General features: G+C 37.7%; 1 protein-coding gene across 1 annotated transcript; it reads right to left on the bottom strand.

Moving 5' to 3' along the window:
• Nucleotides 1-239: 239 nt before the first annotated feature.
• Nucleotides 240-3,163, bottom strand: LOC103951752 (probable 2-oxoglutarate-dependent dioxygenase SLC1). Its single transcript, XM_009363197.3, has 4 exons — nt 2,691-3,163; nt 2,196-2,443; nt 1,509-1,851; nt 240-823 (listed from the first exon to the last, which is right to left on the bottom strand). The coding sequence occupies exons 1-4, from the start codon at nt 2,988-2,990 to the stop codon at nt 569-571; spliced, it is 1,146 nt and encodes a 381-aa protein (XP_009361472.3). The 5' UTR covers nt 2,991-3,163; the 3' UTR covers nt 240-568.
• Between the last annotated feature and the right edge of the window lie 12,127 nt (nt 3,164-15,290).

Below are 15,290 nucleotides of genomic sequence, written 5' to 3'. Positions count from 1 at the left end.
CCAAAAGAGATTTTTACGTAATTTGGAATGAAGATAGCCCTTTGTTTAGAAGATGCCTTTATGCATTACTCTAAGGCCTTTTTTAGAAGGTTGTTTGACAATGAGGTCGTAGCCTTTAATGGAGACTATTGATCCCTAGAAAACTCAAGAGATACGGTAGGCCTTTCGAAGGGGTGAGTTGTACTTACGTTCTTATTTTCAGTTTTTCTGTTTTTTGTTGAAAATTTTTATAGTAGTTCAGAGTATAAGATATTCTGAATTTTTTAACTATTACAGTATAATTTTGTGATTTTAACTAAACATCTAACAATTAAAAAATTCAAAGTATCTAATATCCCATGCATCAGAAAATCCCTTTTTGGTGATCTTGGATGATTATCTCATGTTAGCTTGGTGATCTTCGATAACTTCTGCGAATTAAGTATGGGGTCCAAATAAAAGGGGAAAATTCAAAGATTGCAAAAAAATTCAATATTTCTAGTAAAACTCGTCTCATATGAAGTCGTATGCATGCATGGGGAAGTCAATACGCCAAGAATCTAGAGAAATCTACTTTCTGGGTAAACGATCAAGTCAATTTCCTGGACTGTAGGAAAGTCTTGGCGTCCATTTCGTCGTGGGAAGAATTAGAAATGTATTGGAGGAAACTGGCGAAATCTGTATCCTTGTAACGTTTAGGGTTTACTTCGTCAATGAGTTTAGGTGATGGCCGAACTGTGCTCTTGAATGGCAGGCTGTGCAATGAAGCTACGGATATTCTTGACTTGCGAGAGTTGACCAGAACCCTATGGACCACGCTCTTGTATCTCCCATTGCTAAATATCTGCATTGCATGCATCCCCAACAGTTCACCACACACAAATATATCAAACTCAATTTATATATATATATATTCATTAAAGCCAATCTAACAGTCAAGAGGGTGTGACAAATGGGGATCCCTCTTGTTAAAGGATCTGTGTATATATATATATATATATATGTGCTTAGTTATGACATGATTAGTGTTGTTAATTGGAAGACCGTTCAACCCAAAAAAGTGGGAATGAGGGCTAGTAATAATGTTAATCTGTTAAACAACCATGAAATTTAAAAGTTTATGTTCTTGGAAAATAGTTGTAAATGAAGCAAGCCAACATTTGTAACCAGCTTATGTTTGTGGAACTCAAAGAAGAAATTTTTTGTGTACATGTGACCGTATGTTGACGTGGTACTATAAATCTATACAAATTATAACACGTAAACTGTGCCTAGCGTTCACCACTTTGGATTCAGCTAGGTTTCATTTACTAATAGGTTATTTCGGGGAAATTAGTCATGTCCAGCCAAATAGTTGTAACTAGCTGATAAGGTTTCTGCGTCTCAAAGAGCTTGAAAGAAACTGTGTTATGATTGGTATGACAATTGGAAATCGTACAAGGGATCAATGCAAGGATCAATACGATATATGAAGCACCTATTCAATATCACATGCATGCTTCATGATTAATTAATTGATAATTACCAACCTCAAGATGATCACCAACATTGACAACAAAAGAATTTGGATGTGGTTCCACGGTTACCCAACTTCCTTGATTCTGTATTTGAAGACCCTTAACTTCATCTTGAAGGAGAAGAGTGAGGAGGCCATAGTCCGAATGGGGTGGCATGCCTAGTGTTAAATCAGGTTCAGGGCACGCAGGGTAGCAATTCGCCACAATGAGTTGGCTTCCATCTTCAAATTCCTCCAAACTGCCTTTAGCCTCACCACCTTTTGTAGTTTCCACCAATCCTAGGCTCTCCATGATTGCCTCCATTAGCATTAGATACAAAAACTTCGTGCTCTTCGAGTAGTTCACCACTGCTTCCCTATGCATATATAATGACATGATGTATAAAATTCGAATTAGAAGTCGATTAAAAATCCAAGTGATTGCATCCAAGTATTATTAGGATGTACATAAAAATCAATATAAGTAAACAAAACAAATTGAATATCCAAATTTGTGTGTTACGGTAGCAAGTCGATGCATGACCAGAAAAATACAATCACTTGTTGTATAACTATGTGCTGATCTCTTTGAACACATGCTAGGTCACTTGATGAGAAATACAATAGTTCAATACAGCTCATGATAGAAATTTTTACTCATCGATGACTAACAGAACCCTAAACTTGAGATATATATGTGAGAAGAGAAGCGAAGAATCACCTTAAGTCCGCTGGAGAAGAAGGCCAACAGGACACAGTGTCTTGTAAAGGATGGCAGCTAAGTTTCAGAAAGTCTCTCCAGCAAAATACTTTATCATTGTTCTGGTTAAAGCTTGTTCCATACCTAGCTGGGGAAGACATATCCTTTGACATGTACTTTGATCTCTCATTGAAAGGGAGCTCGAAAAATCTTCTGCTTACATCAATCATTTCAAGAATAACATCGTCTTTGATACCATGGTTTATCAACTGCAGCAATAAAAATAATTAAGGGTTTATATTTAGTTTCATAAGTTTTGTCATATGACTAGTTATGCATATGGACCTATATATATATTTAGGGTTCCTTTTCACAAAAATTTATGCGCTATTCAAACCAAGCGGGATCCCGTTAGAGAAGCAGAATTATATGACATGCATATGGACAGTTATACAACAATATGAACTAGATGATGATCACATTAAAGAAGGAACATGCATACGATTGAACATCAACCTGAAAAAACCCGAATTCTTCGCAAGCGTTTGCAAGGGACTGTATTACTTGGGATCTGTTGGACCCTTGCAACTGAGTAAAATCAATAACTGGCAACTTGAGGTTATGCTTGCTAGCATTCCCAGTGTCTCCCAAGTCGGGTCGTTCTTGGATGGGCAATATGTACTTGCTTGGAACCCTAGTCAACCCTCTTTCGCATAAATGTCTCACTCCCTTCTGAAGGTATTGGATTTCTGTTTCTTCATTTTCGATATTGTTTCTACCATCAGCAGTACTATTTGTACCCATGTCAGGTAACATACAGATATTATCAAAGAGAAAGTTAATATATTTATCATACAAAGCAAAGCAATGGATGACAAGAAGGAAAATTATTGGGTGGTTTTGAACCGTTTATTTGCAGAGATGTGTGGAGAAGAAAAGGGATGCCTGGGAACCTAGGGGGGTGGCACTAGAGGCAATAAGTTAAAGAATAATTTCGAAGGTGGTGTACTACTTATAGGGAGGGAAAGAATATATATATATTGCCATATTCCCAGTGCAAAGAGACCTTTGACCAAGTTTAGTCTGACCTTGTATGTAGCAAAAAGATCGAAAGTTGAGTCAAATCTTGAGGCGGTGGAGCTGGTGAGGAACTTCGACTATCTACATGGCCCGCGTAGAATTACAAATTCAACGTTCCCAACGACCCGTTTCAAAAATTTTATTTTAATTAGTTAAAATTAAAAAAATACTCCTAACTACGGAATGGTTGACTTTTGTTGATCTTCGTTAGCAGACATATTAGAATTTTTCTCATATTTTGTGCCTAGAAATAATGAGGCAGTAAAGACGATGATCCTCAATGAAGCGCACCAGTTGGCATATGCTATGCATCCGGGTAGCACGAAAATGTACCACACCATCCGCCCCTATTATTATTGGTATGGTATGAAATGATATATCACCGACTATGTGAGGAAGTGTATAGTTTGTCAACAGGTTAAGGTAGAGAGAGGAAGAAACCGGGTGGATTACTACAGAACCTTCCAATTCTAGCATGGAAATGGGAAGATATCACGATAGATTTTATTTATAGGTTGCCGAAGACTCGGTCGAAATTTGATGGCATCTGGGTGATTGTGGATAGAGTGACTGAATCCGCTCACTTTATACCTATCTGGCAGAACTATAAACTAGAGAAATTAGCAAAGCTGTTTATTGAGAACATTGTCAAGTATCACGGCGTACTGGTTACTATTGTATCGGATCGGGCTCCGAGGTTTACTTCCAGATTTTGGAAGGCATTTAATGACGCCCTTGAGGTAATGAAATTTTGAGGACGAAATTTTCCTAAGGGGAGTAGATTGTAATGAACTTTTTCGAAAATTTCATTTTAATTAGTTAAAATTACAAAACTACCCCTAACTATGGAATGGTTGACATTTGTTGTCATTCGTTAGCTGACATATTAGAAATTTTCTCATATTTTATCCTTATAGAACTCGTCGATACAAACACGCACGTGCGAACGAAATCGAATTCGGTGTTATAACGAAACTCGTACGAATTTTTAAACGTATGGCCATTTCGGTAATTTCACAAGTGGAGATTTTTCTCCACTTTTGGACCTTTACATGGTGGCACGTGGCACCCACTGTTTGGTGCCTTTTTCCTTCCCCTTCCCTTGACCTTTGGAACTCTCTCTCTCACTCTCCCTATCTCTCTTTCTCTTTCTGTGCTCTTCTCTCCGACAAACCAAACACACACACACACACACACACACACACATACTTTCACACACTTAGATCAATCAACACCACTACCCTCTCTAAGACCTAGACCCAAATTTTAGGCAGAGATCCACCTCTCCCATTTTTTATTACATGGTATAACTTATTCTGCTTGTGCTAGTCCTGACGAATCTTGGCCATCTTCGACGCAGGTAAGCTTCTACAACCCTTTAGTTTGTGTTTTAGAGTAGATTAGGTTGAATTTGAGAACCTTGGAGTGTTTGAATGCAAAAAATTCTTAGGGGAGACATTTCTCAGTTTTTCTGTGGAAAACGGTGGCTGGCAGGCCATTTTCCGCCCGATCCCGACCTCAACTCCATCCCATCTTGGTATGACTCGAATCTTTACTCTCTTACCTTCAATTTGGCTTTTGAATGCTAGATTTTGGTTAAGGTTTGACCCTGGATTGGAGCCAGGGAAGTTTTCCCGGCCAAAACCCCAAAACCCAGTGTCATTTTTCGTTGGTTATGGCGGCCCATGAAACTATTGGGCAGATTTAACCCATAGCCTAAATGGGAGCCTAACTCAGCTACCAGCTACTGGGCCAACCCACTAAACTAGCCTAGCCCCTTTAGCCTTAGCCCATTAACCCTTTTAACCCAGACCCAAACTTTTAGGCTTGGCCAGACCATTTTCCCTAGCCTATACTCAAACCTTTGAACCATCTCACTAACCTTTGGGCGAGCCCAATCACCGAGCCTAACCCAAACCCAAAAGCCCTAAACCGGTCCAACCCACTAACTATTGACTCGGACTGAATCGGCATTGATTCGACCTGATCGGATGATTGACCTGACCTAGCCGTTGACCCCCTGATGATTGACTGGTTAACGTTGACCATTGATCGTTGACCTTTGACTTCGGGTTGACTTTTCAGATTTTGGATGGGACCCCTCTTAGACTAATTTCGACGTCATGATTCCAAATCCACGCTCCGTTTTCTCAAATTCCAACATTTTAGTAGAGTTTTATTAAATGTAATCTCTTTATGTATAGGTGCATCGGTTGAAGGTGATACAGTCCATCCTAGTTCGAGTGGCTCTTCGGTAGTGGAGTACTTGTGAGTGGACCCCTTCATAACTTATATATTTTATAAAATATTAGCCTAGCATGCATTCATATTTCATGATTTAAATATGTTTTATAATATGCCTTATAGAATTCTATATTTAATGGTTTGTGAAATATTTATAATTTATCGAAATTATGTTTTACGAACGGATATGAATTATTTTATGGATTTGCGGATGTGATTTATCTTTCATGGATTTATGAGACGAGGTTTAAGCTTTTGAGCTACGATGATTGATACGAGATTTTGAGATATGTTTTTGGTACTTACCTAGTGGGTTATCATACGGCACATTTGCACACCACGGGTATAAATGTCTTTGGCCATGGGACACAGATGATGGACGAGTGAGATATGATATATTATACCCCAGCTTCACTGCTGAAAGCAGTGTCGGATAGCTTCACTAGCCACGACTAATGTTAGTGTGGATGTATGCTATTTTATACAGCTTTACCTTCAGGTGATGGATAGGTTATTCAACTTTACCTTTGGGTGATGGATAGCTTATTTAGCTTCACCTTCGGGTGACGGACATGTTATTCAGCTTTACCTTTGGGTGATGGACAGGTACTACCTTCGGGTAACTATGATACCCCTAGTTGAGTACTTCATTGATGAGATTTACGGATTTGCCTTCTGGTGGCATTTTTAGCATTAATGAGCATGGTTTTACATGTATATGTTTTACGAATGTTTTGCATGGCATGATAAGGTTTTCATAAAAGCTACTATTTAGTATTATATATGTTTTCAAAACAGGGGGTTAGTATGTTTAGAAATAAAATGGTTTTCCTATTATTAGTAGTATTATTATAAATTATGGTCCACTCACCTTTTATGTTTTGCGCCCCCTCAGGACATAGCGATGAAGAGTACAATCTGAGCTTCGAGGCTTTTCCCCACCAGTGATCATGCTCACTTCTATTTATGTATGGCCCTTATTGACTCTTTTAATTTGATGCTCACTTTTCTTTAACATTCTGTTTATTGGTATGCTCTGGACATATTGCATCTTTTACTTTGGATTTGTAATCGTTGATCTTTCTATTTTGTCTATGTGGATTTTACATCATTATTGTTGTCACTTAGCATTTATTGTTTTGTAGTATTCATGTTTGTCTATACACTTAGGGCTTTCGTCACCCTTGAGTGTCGACCCGCACGTGCAATCGAGGTGTCATTTGGATATCTAGGTTGGGGCGTGTTAATTTGGTATCAGAATTTTGTTGATTTAGTTTTATTGATTCTATCCTATTGATTTGCTTTATTGACCTAATTTCGTTGGTTTTGTCCTGTTGTTTCACTGTTGTTGGTCCAGAGCATATGTATAATTTCATACTCTTCTCTTGATTGTTACTTCCTTTCATTAACTGTTGTTTCCTTCCATCCTTGATTTTTCCTGAAATAATTATTTCCTTCCATTGATTATTATTTCGATCCATTGCATATTATTCCCTTCCATTGATTTATGTTTCTTTCTATTGGTTGTTATTTCTTCTATGAAATGTGGCTTCCTCTTGCGGTTTGTCATTCCCTTTTATTTCTGAGTGTGAAATTTGTATTTCTTTCTTTCTTTCTTGATTACGAGTTATTTTGTTATACTAAACTCTATTTTTGGTTGTTCCTCAGAACCATGAACACTCGTGACGGAAATGCACTTCGTGGTGGTAATATTCCTCGGCATCCATGTACGGGTGTGTTAGGTGGATTCCAGCAGTTAGCCTACGTCGGAAATCCTCGGGAACCGCGGCCAGAGCTGCACATATGTTGAGATTGCCCGTAATCACGGGGTGACAGATTTGAATATTGTGGGCGCCTGTGAGGAGGCAGAGGAGTGGCTTGAGAAAGTCGAAGATATTTTTGATGTCATGTAGTGTCCTGAGGAGGAGCGAGCAAGGAAAACTAGTCATTTTCTTAAAGGTGGTGCCAAGACCTGGTGGGACTATGTTAAACGATCTCAGCATCCTAATACGCCGATGACATGGATGACGTTTTGGGAACTCTTCTCAGATTACTTTCTCAATCCCTAGTACATCACTAGAAAAAGACAGGAACTATATGCTCTGCGCTAAGGTAATATGTCGATTACCGAGCTTGATAGTAATTTCAGACGTTTGGTGAAGTATGTCTCCTCAGTGGTTGGGAACCAGTAGGAGATGATGTACCATATTGACATTACTGTATCAGATAAGATTCGCCTTTTCTTGTCAGTGATGTCGTTTGATTCTTACGAGAGTATGGTACATACATCTTTACTAATAAAGCGTTCATTCTTGACTTCCAGCAGCAGAAGCCAATTTCAAGATCAGTTTTCTCAGGGTCGAGGATTTCGATCACGGAGCACTAGAGAACGATCTTTTTTCATTTAACATTGGCCCGAGACACTTTATTCGTTAAAACATCGTGGACAGGGGTTAGGATCTTCCAGCAAGGGGTCAGGTACTGAGGTAGTGAGATAATCGTTCGATCATTTCCCATTCGTTGCTCTGATGTGCATACACTGTGGCAATCACCACCGGGGTGATTGTGCCGTCAGGTCCAATTCGTGCTATAGATGTGGTGGGATAGGACATTATGCCTGTGATTGCCCTACCGGCTGACCTTTTGAGAGTATTGCGTCTGACTCAGGCTATGGTGGAGCTAGCGGTTCAGGCTACGGTAGAGCCAGTGGTTTAGGCTATGGTGGAGTTGGTAGTTCAGCCTATGGTGGAGGTAGCAGTTCGGGCACACAGCAACAGAGACATGAACATCAGTAGGGTTCAAGGGGAGCTTCTGGTAGCTGTACCCAATGTGGTCGTGGTGGTCGCTCAGGTCGTAATAATTGGGGTGTTTACACTCGTGAAAGTTGATGTAACAGTTTAGGACATTAGGTGACTGGCCATATCAACGTTATGGCATAATAGGAGGCTGAGCAGGATCCTCGAGTCATCACGGGTATATTATTCGCCTTTGATCGTTGGGTACATGTTTTGATTGATCTGGGTGCCATATTTTCATTTATATTATTCCAGCACGGGCTGTGAATCTACAACCAACTAAGGTTGGTTATGATATACTGATAGAACTACCTCATGGTGAGATATTTTGTGCGCATTGGGAGTGTAGACATTGCCCAGTTTATGTAGAAGGTGTACTATTTGAGGCGACTCTCATTCCTTTTAATTTGTATGAGTAAAATAGTGACCTTTCCTTAACCTGGACAGCCGGATATTGTATTTCAGGGAGAGTGAATAATTCTTCAGAACAATATTATTTTTGCTCACAAGGCAATGAAGTCCTTACAGAAAGGTTGTGAAAGGTTCTTGGCTTATGTAGTCGCACCTGGTGAGCTTTCTGTTAGTGTTAAAGATGTTCCTTTAATAAATGAGTTTGCTGATGTGTTCCTTAATGACCTACCTGGAATGCCACCAGCATGGGAAATCGAATTCACCATCGACGTGCTTCCAGGTACTAATCATATCTCATTGGCACCTTACTGTATGACACTAGCTGAGCTACGAGAGTCAAAGATTCAATTACAGGAACTTCTTGAAAATGATTTATTTAGCTGAGTATATCTTCCTAGGATGCCCCTGTATTATTTATGATGAAGAAAGATGGTTCGATGCAGCTTTGTATCGATTATCGACAGCTTAATCAGGTGATAATAAAGAATCATTATCTGTTACCTTGTATCGATGACTTGTTTGACCAGTTAAGGGGCGCTCATGTATTCTCCAAGATCAATCTTCATTCTGGATATCATCAATTATTGATCCGGAGAGAAGATATTTCGAAGACTGCATTTCGCACTCGTTATGGGCATTATGAGTTTTACGTAATGCCATTCAGATTAACGAATGCACTTGCAGCCTTCATAGATTTGATGAAACGGGTGTCCAGACCGTACCTTGACTGATTCATCATTTTATTCATCGATGACATCCTAGTCTACTCCAAGAGCGAGGCGGAATATGCTAGACATCTAAAGATGGTGTTGGAGAAGATGAGAAAACATCAATTGTACGTAAAGTTCAGCAAATGTCAGTTTTGGCTGAACCGAATTAGCTTTCTTGGACATGTTGTCTCTGCTAAAGGCATTTGTGTGGATCCTCAGAAGGTATTAACAGTTACAGCATGGGAGCAGCCCAAGAAAGTCACATAAATTAGAAGCTTTTGGGTTTAACGGGCTATTATTGACGTTTCATACAGAACTTCTCGACCATTGCTTTGCTGCTTACCAGGTTAACTCGGAAATGTGTGAAGTTCGAGTAGGATGAAGACTACGAGCAGAACTTTCAAGAGCTAAAAATCACCTTACGTACGCCCCCGTTCTTGCCCTCCCAGAAGATGGCAGCGAGTTCGAGATTTACAGTAATGCTTGTGCATCAGGTTTGGGTTGCGTGTTGATACAACATGGAAATGTCATTGCATATGATTTGAGACAGCTTAAACCGCATGAAAGAAATTATCCCACCCACAATCTTCAGCTGGCGGCAGTTGTGTTTGAACTAAAAATGTGGTGGCACTATCTATATGGGAAGAAATGCAGATACTACATAGATCACAAAAGTCTGAAATATGTATTCACATAAAGAGCTAAACATGAGACATAGGAGATGGATGGAACTTTTCAGCGATTATGATTGTACGATTGAATACTATCTTGGGCATGCTAATGTCGTAGCCGATGCGTTTAGCCGGAAATCTCATGGGCAGCTTGCCTTCCTTCATGCCGTGCATGTTCACTTATTATTTTCTCTTTGGGGGATTGGTATTTCCATGACGCCTGATACACAGGGAGTGATTTTGGCTAATCTACAGGATCAATGTTTGGAGATTTAATTCGAAAGGCTCAAGAACAAGATGAGTAGTGTGCAGAATTAAAAGAACAAGTGCATAATGGGCTTCGATGGGATCTGAGAATTCGTAAAGATGGGATGTTAATGCATGGGAACATGGTATTCGTGCCTAGAAATAATGAGGCAGTAAAGACGGTGATCCTCAATGAAGCGCACCAGTCGGCATATGCTATGTATCCGGGTAACACGAAAATGTACCACACCATCTACCCTTATTATTATTATTATTGGTATGGTATGAAACGAGATATCGCCGACTATGTGAGGAAGTGTATAGTTTGTCAACAGGTTAAGGCAAAGAGGAAGAAACCGGGTGGATTACAGTAGAACCTTCCAATTCCAGCATGGAAATGGGAAGATCGATTTTGTTTATGGGTTGTTGAAGGCTCAGTCAAAATTTGATGGCATCTGGGTGATCGTGGACAGAGTGACTGAATTTGCTCACTTTATACCCGTCTGACAGAACTATAAATTGGAGAAATTAGCAAAGCTGTTTATTGAGAACATTGTCAAGTATCACGGTGTACCGGTCACTATTGTATCGGATCGAGATCCGAGGTTTACTTCCAGATTTTGGAAGGCATTTAATGACACCCTTGAGGTAATGAAATTTTAAGGACGAAATTTTCTTAAGGGGGTAGATTGTAACGACTCGTTTCGAAAATTTCATTTTAATTAGTTAAAATTACGAAAATACCCCTAACTATGGAATGGTTGACTTTTGTTGACATTCGTTAGCCGACATATTAGAAATTTTCTCGTATTTTATCCTTCGTCAATACAAATACGCATGCGCGAAGGAATCAAATTTGGTGTTAAAACGAAGCTCGTACGAATTTTTAAACGTATGGGCATTTCAGTAATTTCACAAAGTGGAGATTTTTCTCCACTTTTGGACCTCTACATGGGTGGCAAGTGGCACCCACTGTTTGGTGCCTTTTTTCCTTCCCCTTCCCGTAACCTTTGGAACTCTCTCTTTCACTCTCCCTATCTTTGTTTCTCTCTGACAAACAAAACACACACACACACACACACACACACACTTGCACACACTTAGATTAATCAACACCACTACCCTCTCTAGACCTAGACCCAAATTTTAGGCAGAGATCCACATTTCTCTCCCATTTTCGACTACACGATATAACTCATTCTGCTTATGCTAGTCCCGACGAATATTTACCATACCCGGTGCAAGTGAGTTTCTACAACCCTTTAGTTTGTGTTTTATAGTAGATTAGGTTGAATTTGAGAACCTTGGAGTGTTTGAATACAAAAATTTCTCAGGGGAGACATTTCTTTGTTTTTCGATGGAAAACCGTGGCTGGCAGGCCATTTTCCAGTCGATCTCGACGTCAACTCCATCCCATATTGGTACGACTCAAATCCTTACTCTCTTACCTTCAATTTGGCTTTTGACGATAGATTTTGGTTATGGTTTGACCCCGGATTAGAGCCTGGAAAGTTGTCCCGGAGAAAACCCAAAACCCGGTGTCATTTTTCGTTAGTTCCAACGGCTTGCAAAACTATGAGGCTGATTCAACCCATAGCCCAAATGGGAGCCCAACCCAGTTGCTGGGGCAACCTACTGAACCAGCCCAACCCCTTAACCTTAGCCTATTAACCCTTTTAACCCAGACCCAAACTTTTGGGCCTGGCAGCTTATTAGCCTAGGCCGGCCCGTTTCCCCTAGCCCATGCCCAAACCCTTGAACTAGCCCGTGCTTCATTTTCCCAAATTCCAACATTTTAGTAGAGTTTTATTAAATGTAATCTCTTTATGTATAGGTGCATCAGTTGAGGGTGATCCAATCCATCCTAGTTCGAGTGGCTCTCTAGTAGTGGAGTACTTATGAGTGGATCCCTTCATAACTTATATATTTTTTTTAAATATTGGCCTAGCATGCATTCATATTTCATGATTTAAATATTTTTTTTTATAATATGCCTTATAGAATTCTATATTTAATGGTTTATGAAATATTTATAATTTATCAAAATTACGTTTTACAAACGGATATGAATTATTTTATGGATTTGTGAATATGATTTATATTTCATGGATTTATTACATGAGGTTTGAAGTTTTGAGCTACGATGATTGATACGAGATTACTTACCTAGTGGGTTATCATACGGCACATCCGTACACCACGGGTATAGATGTCTGTGGACATAGGACACAGATGATGGAGGAGTGAGATATGATATATTATATACCCCCAGCTTTACTGCGGAAAACAGTGTCGGACAGTTGCACTAGCCACGGCTAGTGTCGATGTAGATGCATGCTATTTTATACAGCTTCACCTTCGGGTGATGGACAGGTTATTCAGCTTCACCTTCGGGTTATGGACAACTTATTTAGCTTCACATTCGGATGATGGACAGGTACTGCCTTCGGGCGACTATGAAACCCCTAGTCAGGTACTTCACTGATGAGATTTACGTATTTGCCTTCGGGTGGCATTTTCAACATTAATAAGCATGGTTTTACACGTATATGTTTTACAAATGTTTTGCATGGCATGCTATGGTTTTCATAAAACCTACTATGTAGTATTATATATGTGTTTTCAAAACAGGGGGTTAGTATGTTCAGAAATAAAATGGTTTTCCTATTATTAGTAGTATTATTATAAATTATGGTCCACTAACCTTTTCTATTTTACGCCCCCTCAGGACATAGCGACGAAGAGTACAATCCAAGTTTTGAGGCTTTTCCCTACCAGTGATCCTGCTCACTTCTATTTATGTTTGGCCCTTCTTGACTTTTGTAATTTGATGCTCACTTTTCTGTAACATTCTATTTATTGGTATGATTTGGACATATTGCATCTTTTACTTTGGATTTGTAATCGTTGATCTTTCTATTTTGTCCATGTGGATTTTACATCATTATTGTTGTCACTTAGCATTTATTGTTTTGTATTATACGTGTTTGTTTATACACTTAGGGCTTTCATCACCCTTGAGTGTCGGCCCGCACTTGCCATGCAAGTGTCATTTGGATATTTGGGTTGAGGCATGTCATCCTAGGCCTTTATGGGGCGATATTCTTCTACGGGGATATTTCCTATAGGCTTAGCTTCTAGCAGTAAATCAACTTTGTCTTCCAACTCTACATTTCTCAATTGTTGAAGTAAATCATCTTTAAGGTAGAAAGTTTTGAATCTTATATATGTATGATGAATGATGATGTCAAAACTAAAGGCTTTGGTAACAATGCAAAGACTTGGCTAATATTGACTGATGCTAGGGCTTGTTTGATATAATCATTTTGTTTTTTATTTTTCTGAGGAAAATTTTAATGAAAAAGGAAGAATGAACAATATAAAAAAAATGTTCATGAAATGAAAACTAGAAAACCAAAAATTCAAAACAATTCTATGTTGTTTTCACTGTCAAGTTGGTTTTCATATAATCTTCTTCATTTCTCCCACTTTCATCATCTTCCTTATGTCATTCCTCATCTTTCCCATATACTCTTTTGCAATATCTTGCGCACACAATAAATTCAAAAATTTTAAAATGAAATAGTTTCTGAATAGAGTACTTCTATATTCTTGAAAGTCAAAATTTTCACAAATGTAAAACACATATATAGGAGATATCCATATGAGTCGGTCTCACCTCTACGTAAAATATGTTCTTTGAGAGGTTTTGATATTTAGGGTTCTTTAGATATAAGTCCACGCAATACTTATTTTCTTGACAAAAACCAATCTCATTTTAAACATCTAAATAAAACCCAAATTTGAAATAGACTGCCATGTAAACAAATAAATACCTATTATTTTCAAACTATTTACAATTGTGCCACAACACTCTAATTATGTTTATGAATTTAATTATCCATCATAATTGTGAGAGTGCCTTATTATTATAAAATTATCCACTTTATACTTCTCTTACCATTATATGTTTAATTTCTTTTATTTGTTTGACAATCATTGTAGATAAATTATTTTGCATGTATGTATTAGACACATTTTGTTAAAATTATATATATGCGTACAAATAATTTATCTATATTTTTATGTAAAATAATGTGTAATTAATTAATTTGAATCAATTGGCTAAAAACATTTATTTATTTTGTAGGTAAATTATTTTTCATGTGATATTACATATATACTAGCCACAGTTTGTTATTATTATATAGAGTGTGCAATCAATCGACCTTCTTTTATTTTGTACGTAAATTATTTTGCATGCAGCTAAATTGTTTTGTATTTTTTTTTTGTAAAATATTAGTATTTAATTAATTTTGAATAAAAAATATTTATTATTTTGTAGGTAAATTATTTTGCATGTATCATTACATAATTTACTAGGAACTTATATTGTTATATATGTTGTGCAAAATAATTTACCTATGTTACATCTAAAATATTGATAATTTTGAATAAAATAACTTTTTTATATTTGTAGGATATATTAATTTACCCGTTAGCATCATGTGAAAACAACTATATAAGGAACATTGGTATCGTATAAATTTTTGCTATTAAATGCATAGGAATCATGACATTAAATTTTTTTTTTTTTTCCAAATCCCCATAAGGTATTTGAACATTTAATTGAATGAAATAATGTAAAATAAATGTAGATAATAAATGAGAGACACAAAATAAGTGTGTCATTAGGGGTAATTTAGACATCCAAAAATACAAATTTTGCTAAGTCAAACTTAATTATGGATATTACTTAGTTGGAGCCTAGTCATTGGGTTTTTGTTTAGAGAAATTTATCATGATGAGTTTTAATTAAAGAAAATTGAATTTCAAGGGGTGTACTCATATTTTCAGTAAAATCAATTACCATGCAATATTAAAGTAAATAGGGATTGGGTAAAGCTACACAATGATAATGCCATAATTTGGGATTGATCTCAACAAACAAATTATAGG

Source organism: the organism of the source record quoted next, unplaced genomic scaffold (assembly GCF_019419815.1).
Source record: "Pyrus x bretschneideri cultivar Hongxiangsu unplaced genomic scaffold, Pyrus_bretschneideri_v1 Contig24, whole genome shotgun sequence".
In the NCBI taxonomy this organism is placed as follows: Eukaryota; Viridiplantae; Streptophyta; class Magnoliopsida; order Rosales; family Rosaceae; genus Pyrus; species Pyrus x bretschneideri.
This window is presented reverse-complemented; position numbering and strand designations above follow the sequence as displayed.

Excerpts from the sequence above, each read along its gene's own strand:
- LOC103951752 (XM_009363197.3), bottom strand. The coding sequence starts at position 2,990 with ATGTTACCTGACATGGGTACAAATAGTACTGCTGATGGTAGAAACAAT. Across the intron at positions 1,852-2,195 it reads TCTTCTCCAGCGGACTTAAG|GGAAGCAGTGGTGAACTACT; the intron begins GTGATTCTTCGC and ends ATATATGCATAG. Across the intron at positions 824-1,508 it reads ATGTTGGTGATCATCTTGAG|ATATTTAGCAATGGGAGATA; the intron begins GTTGGTAATTAT and ends CATGCAATGCAG.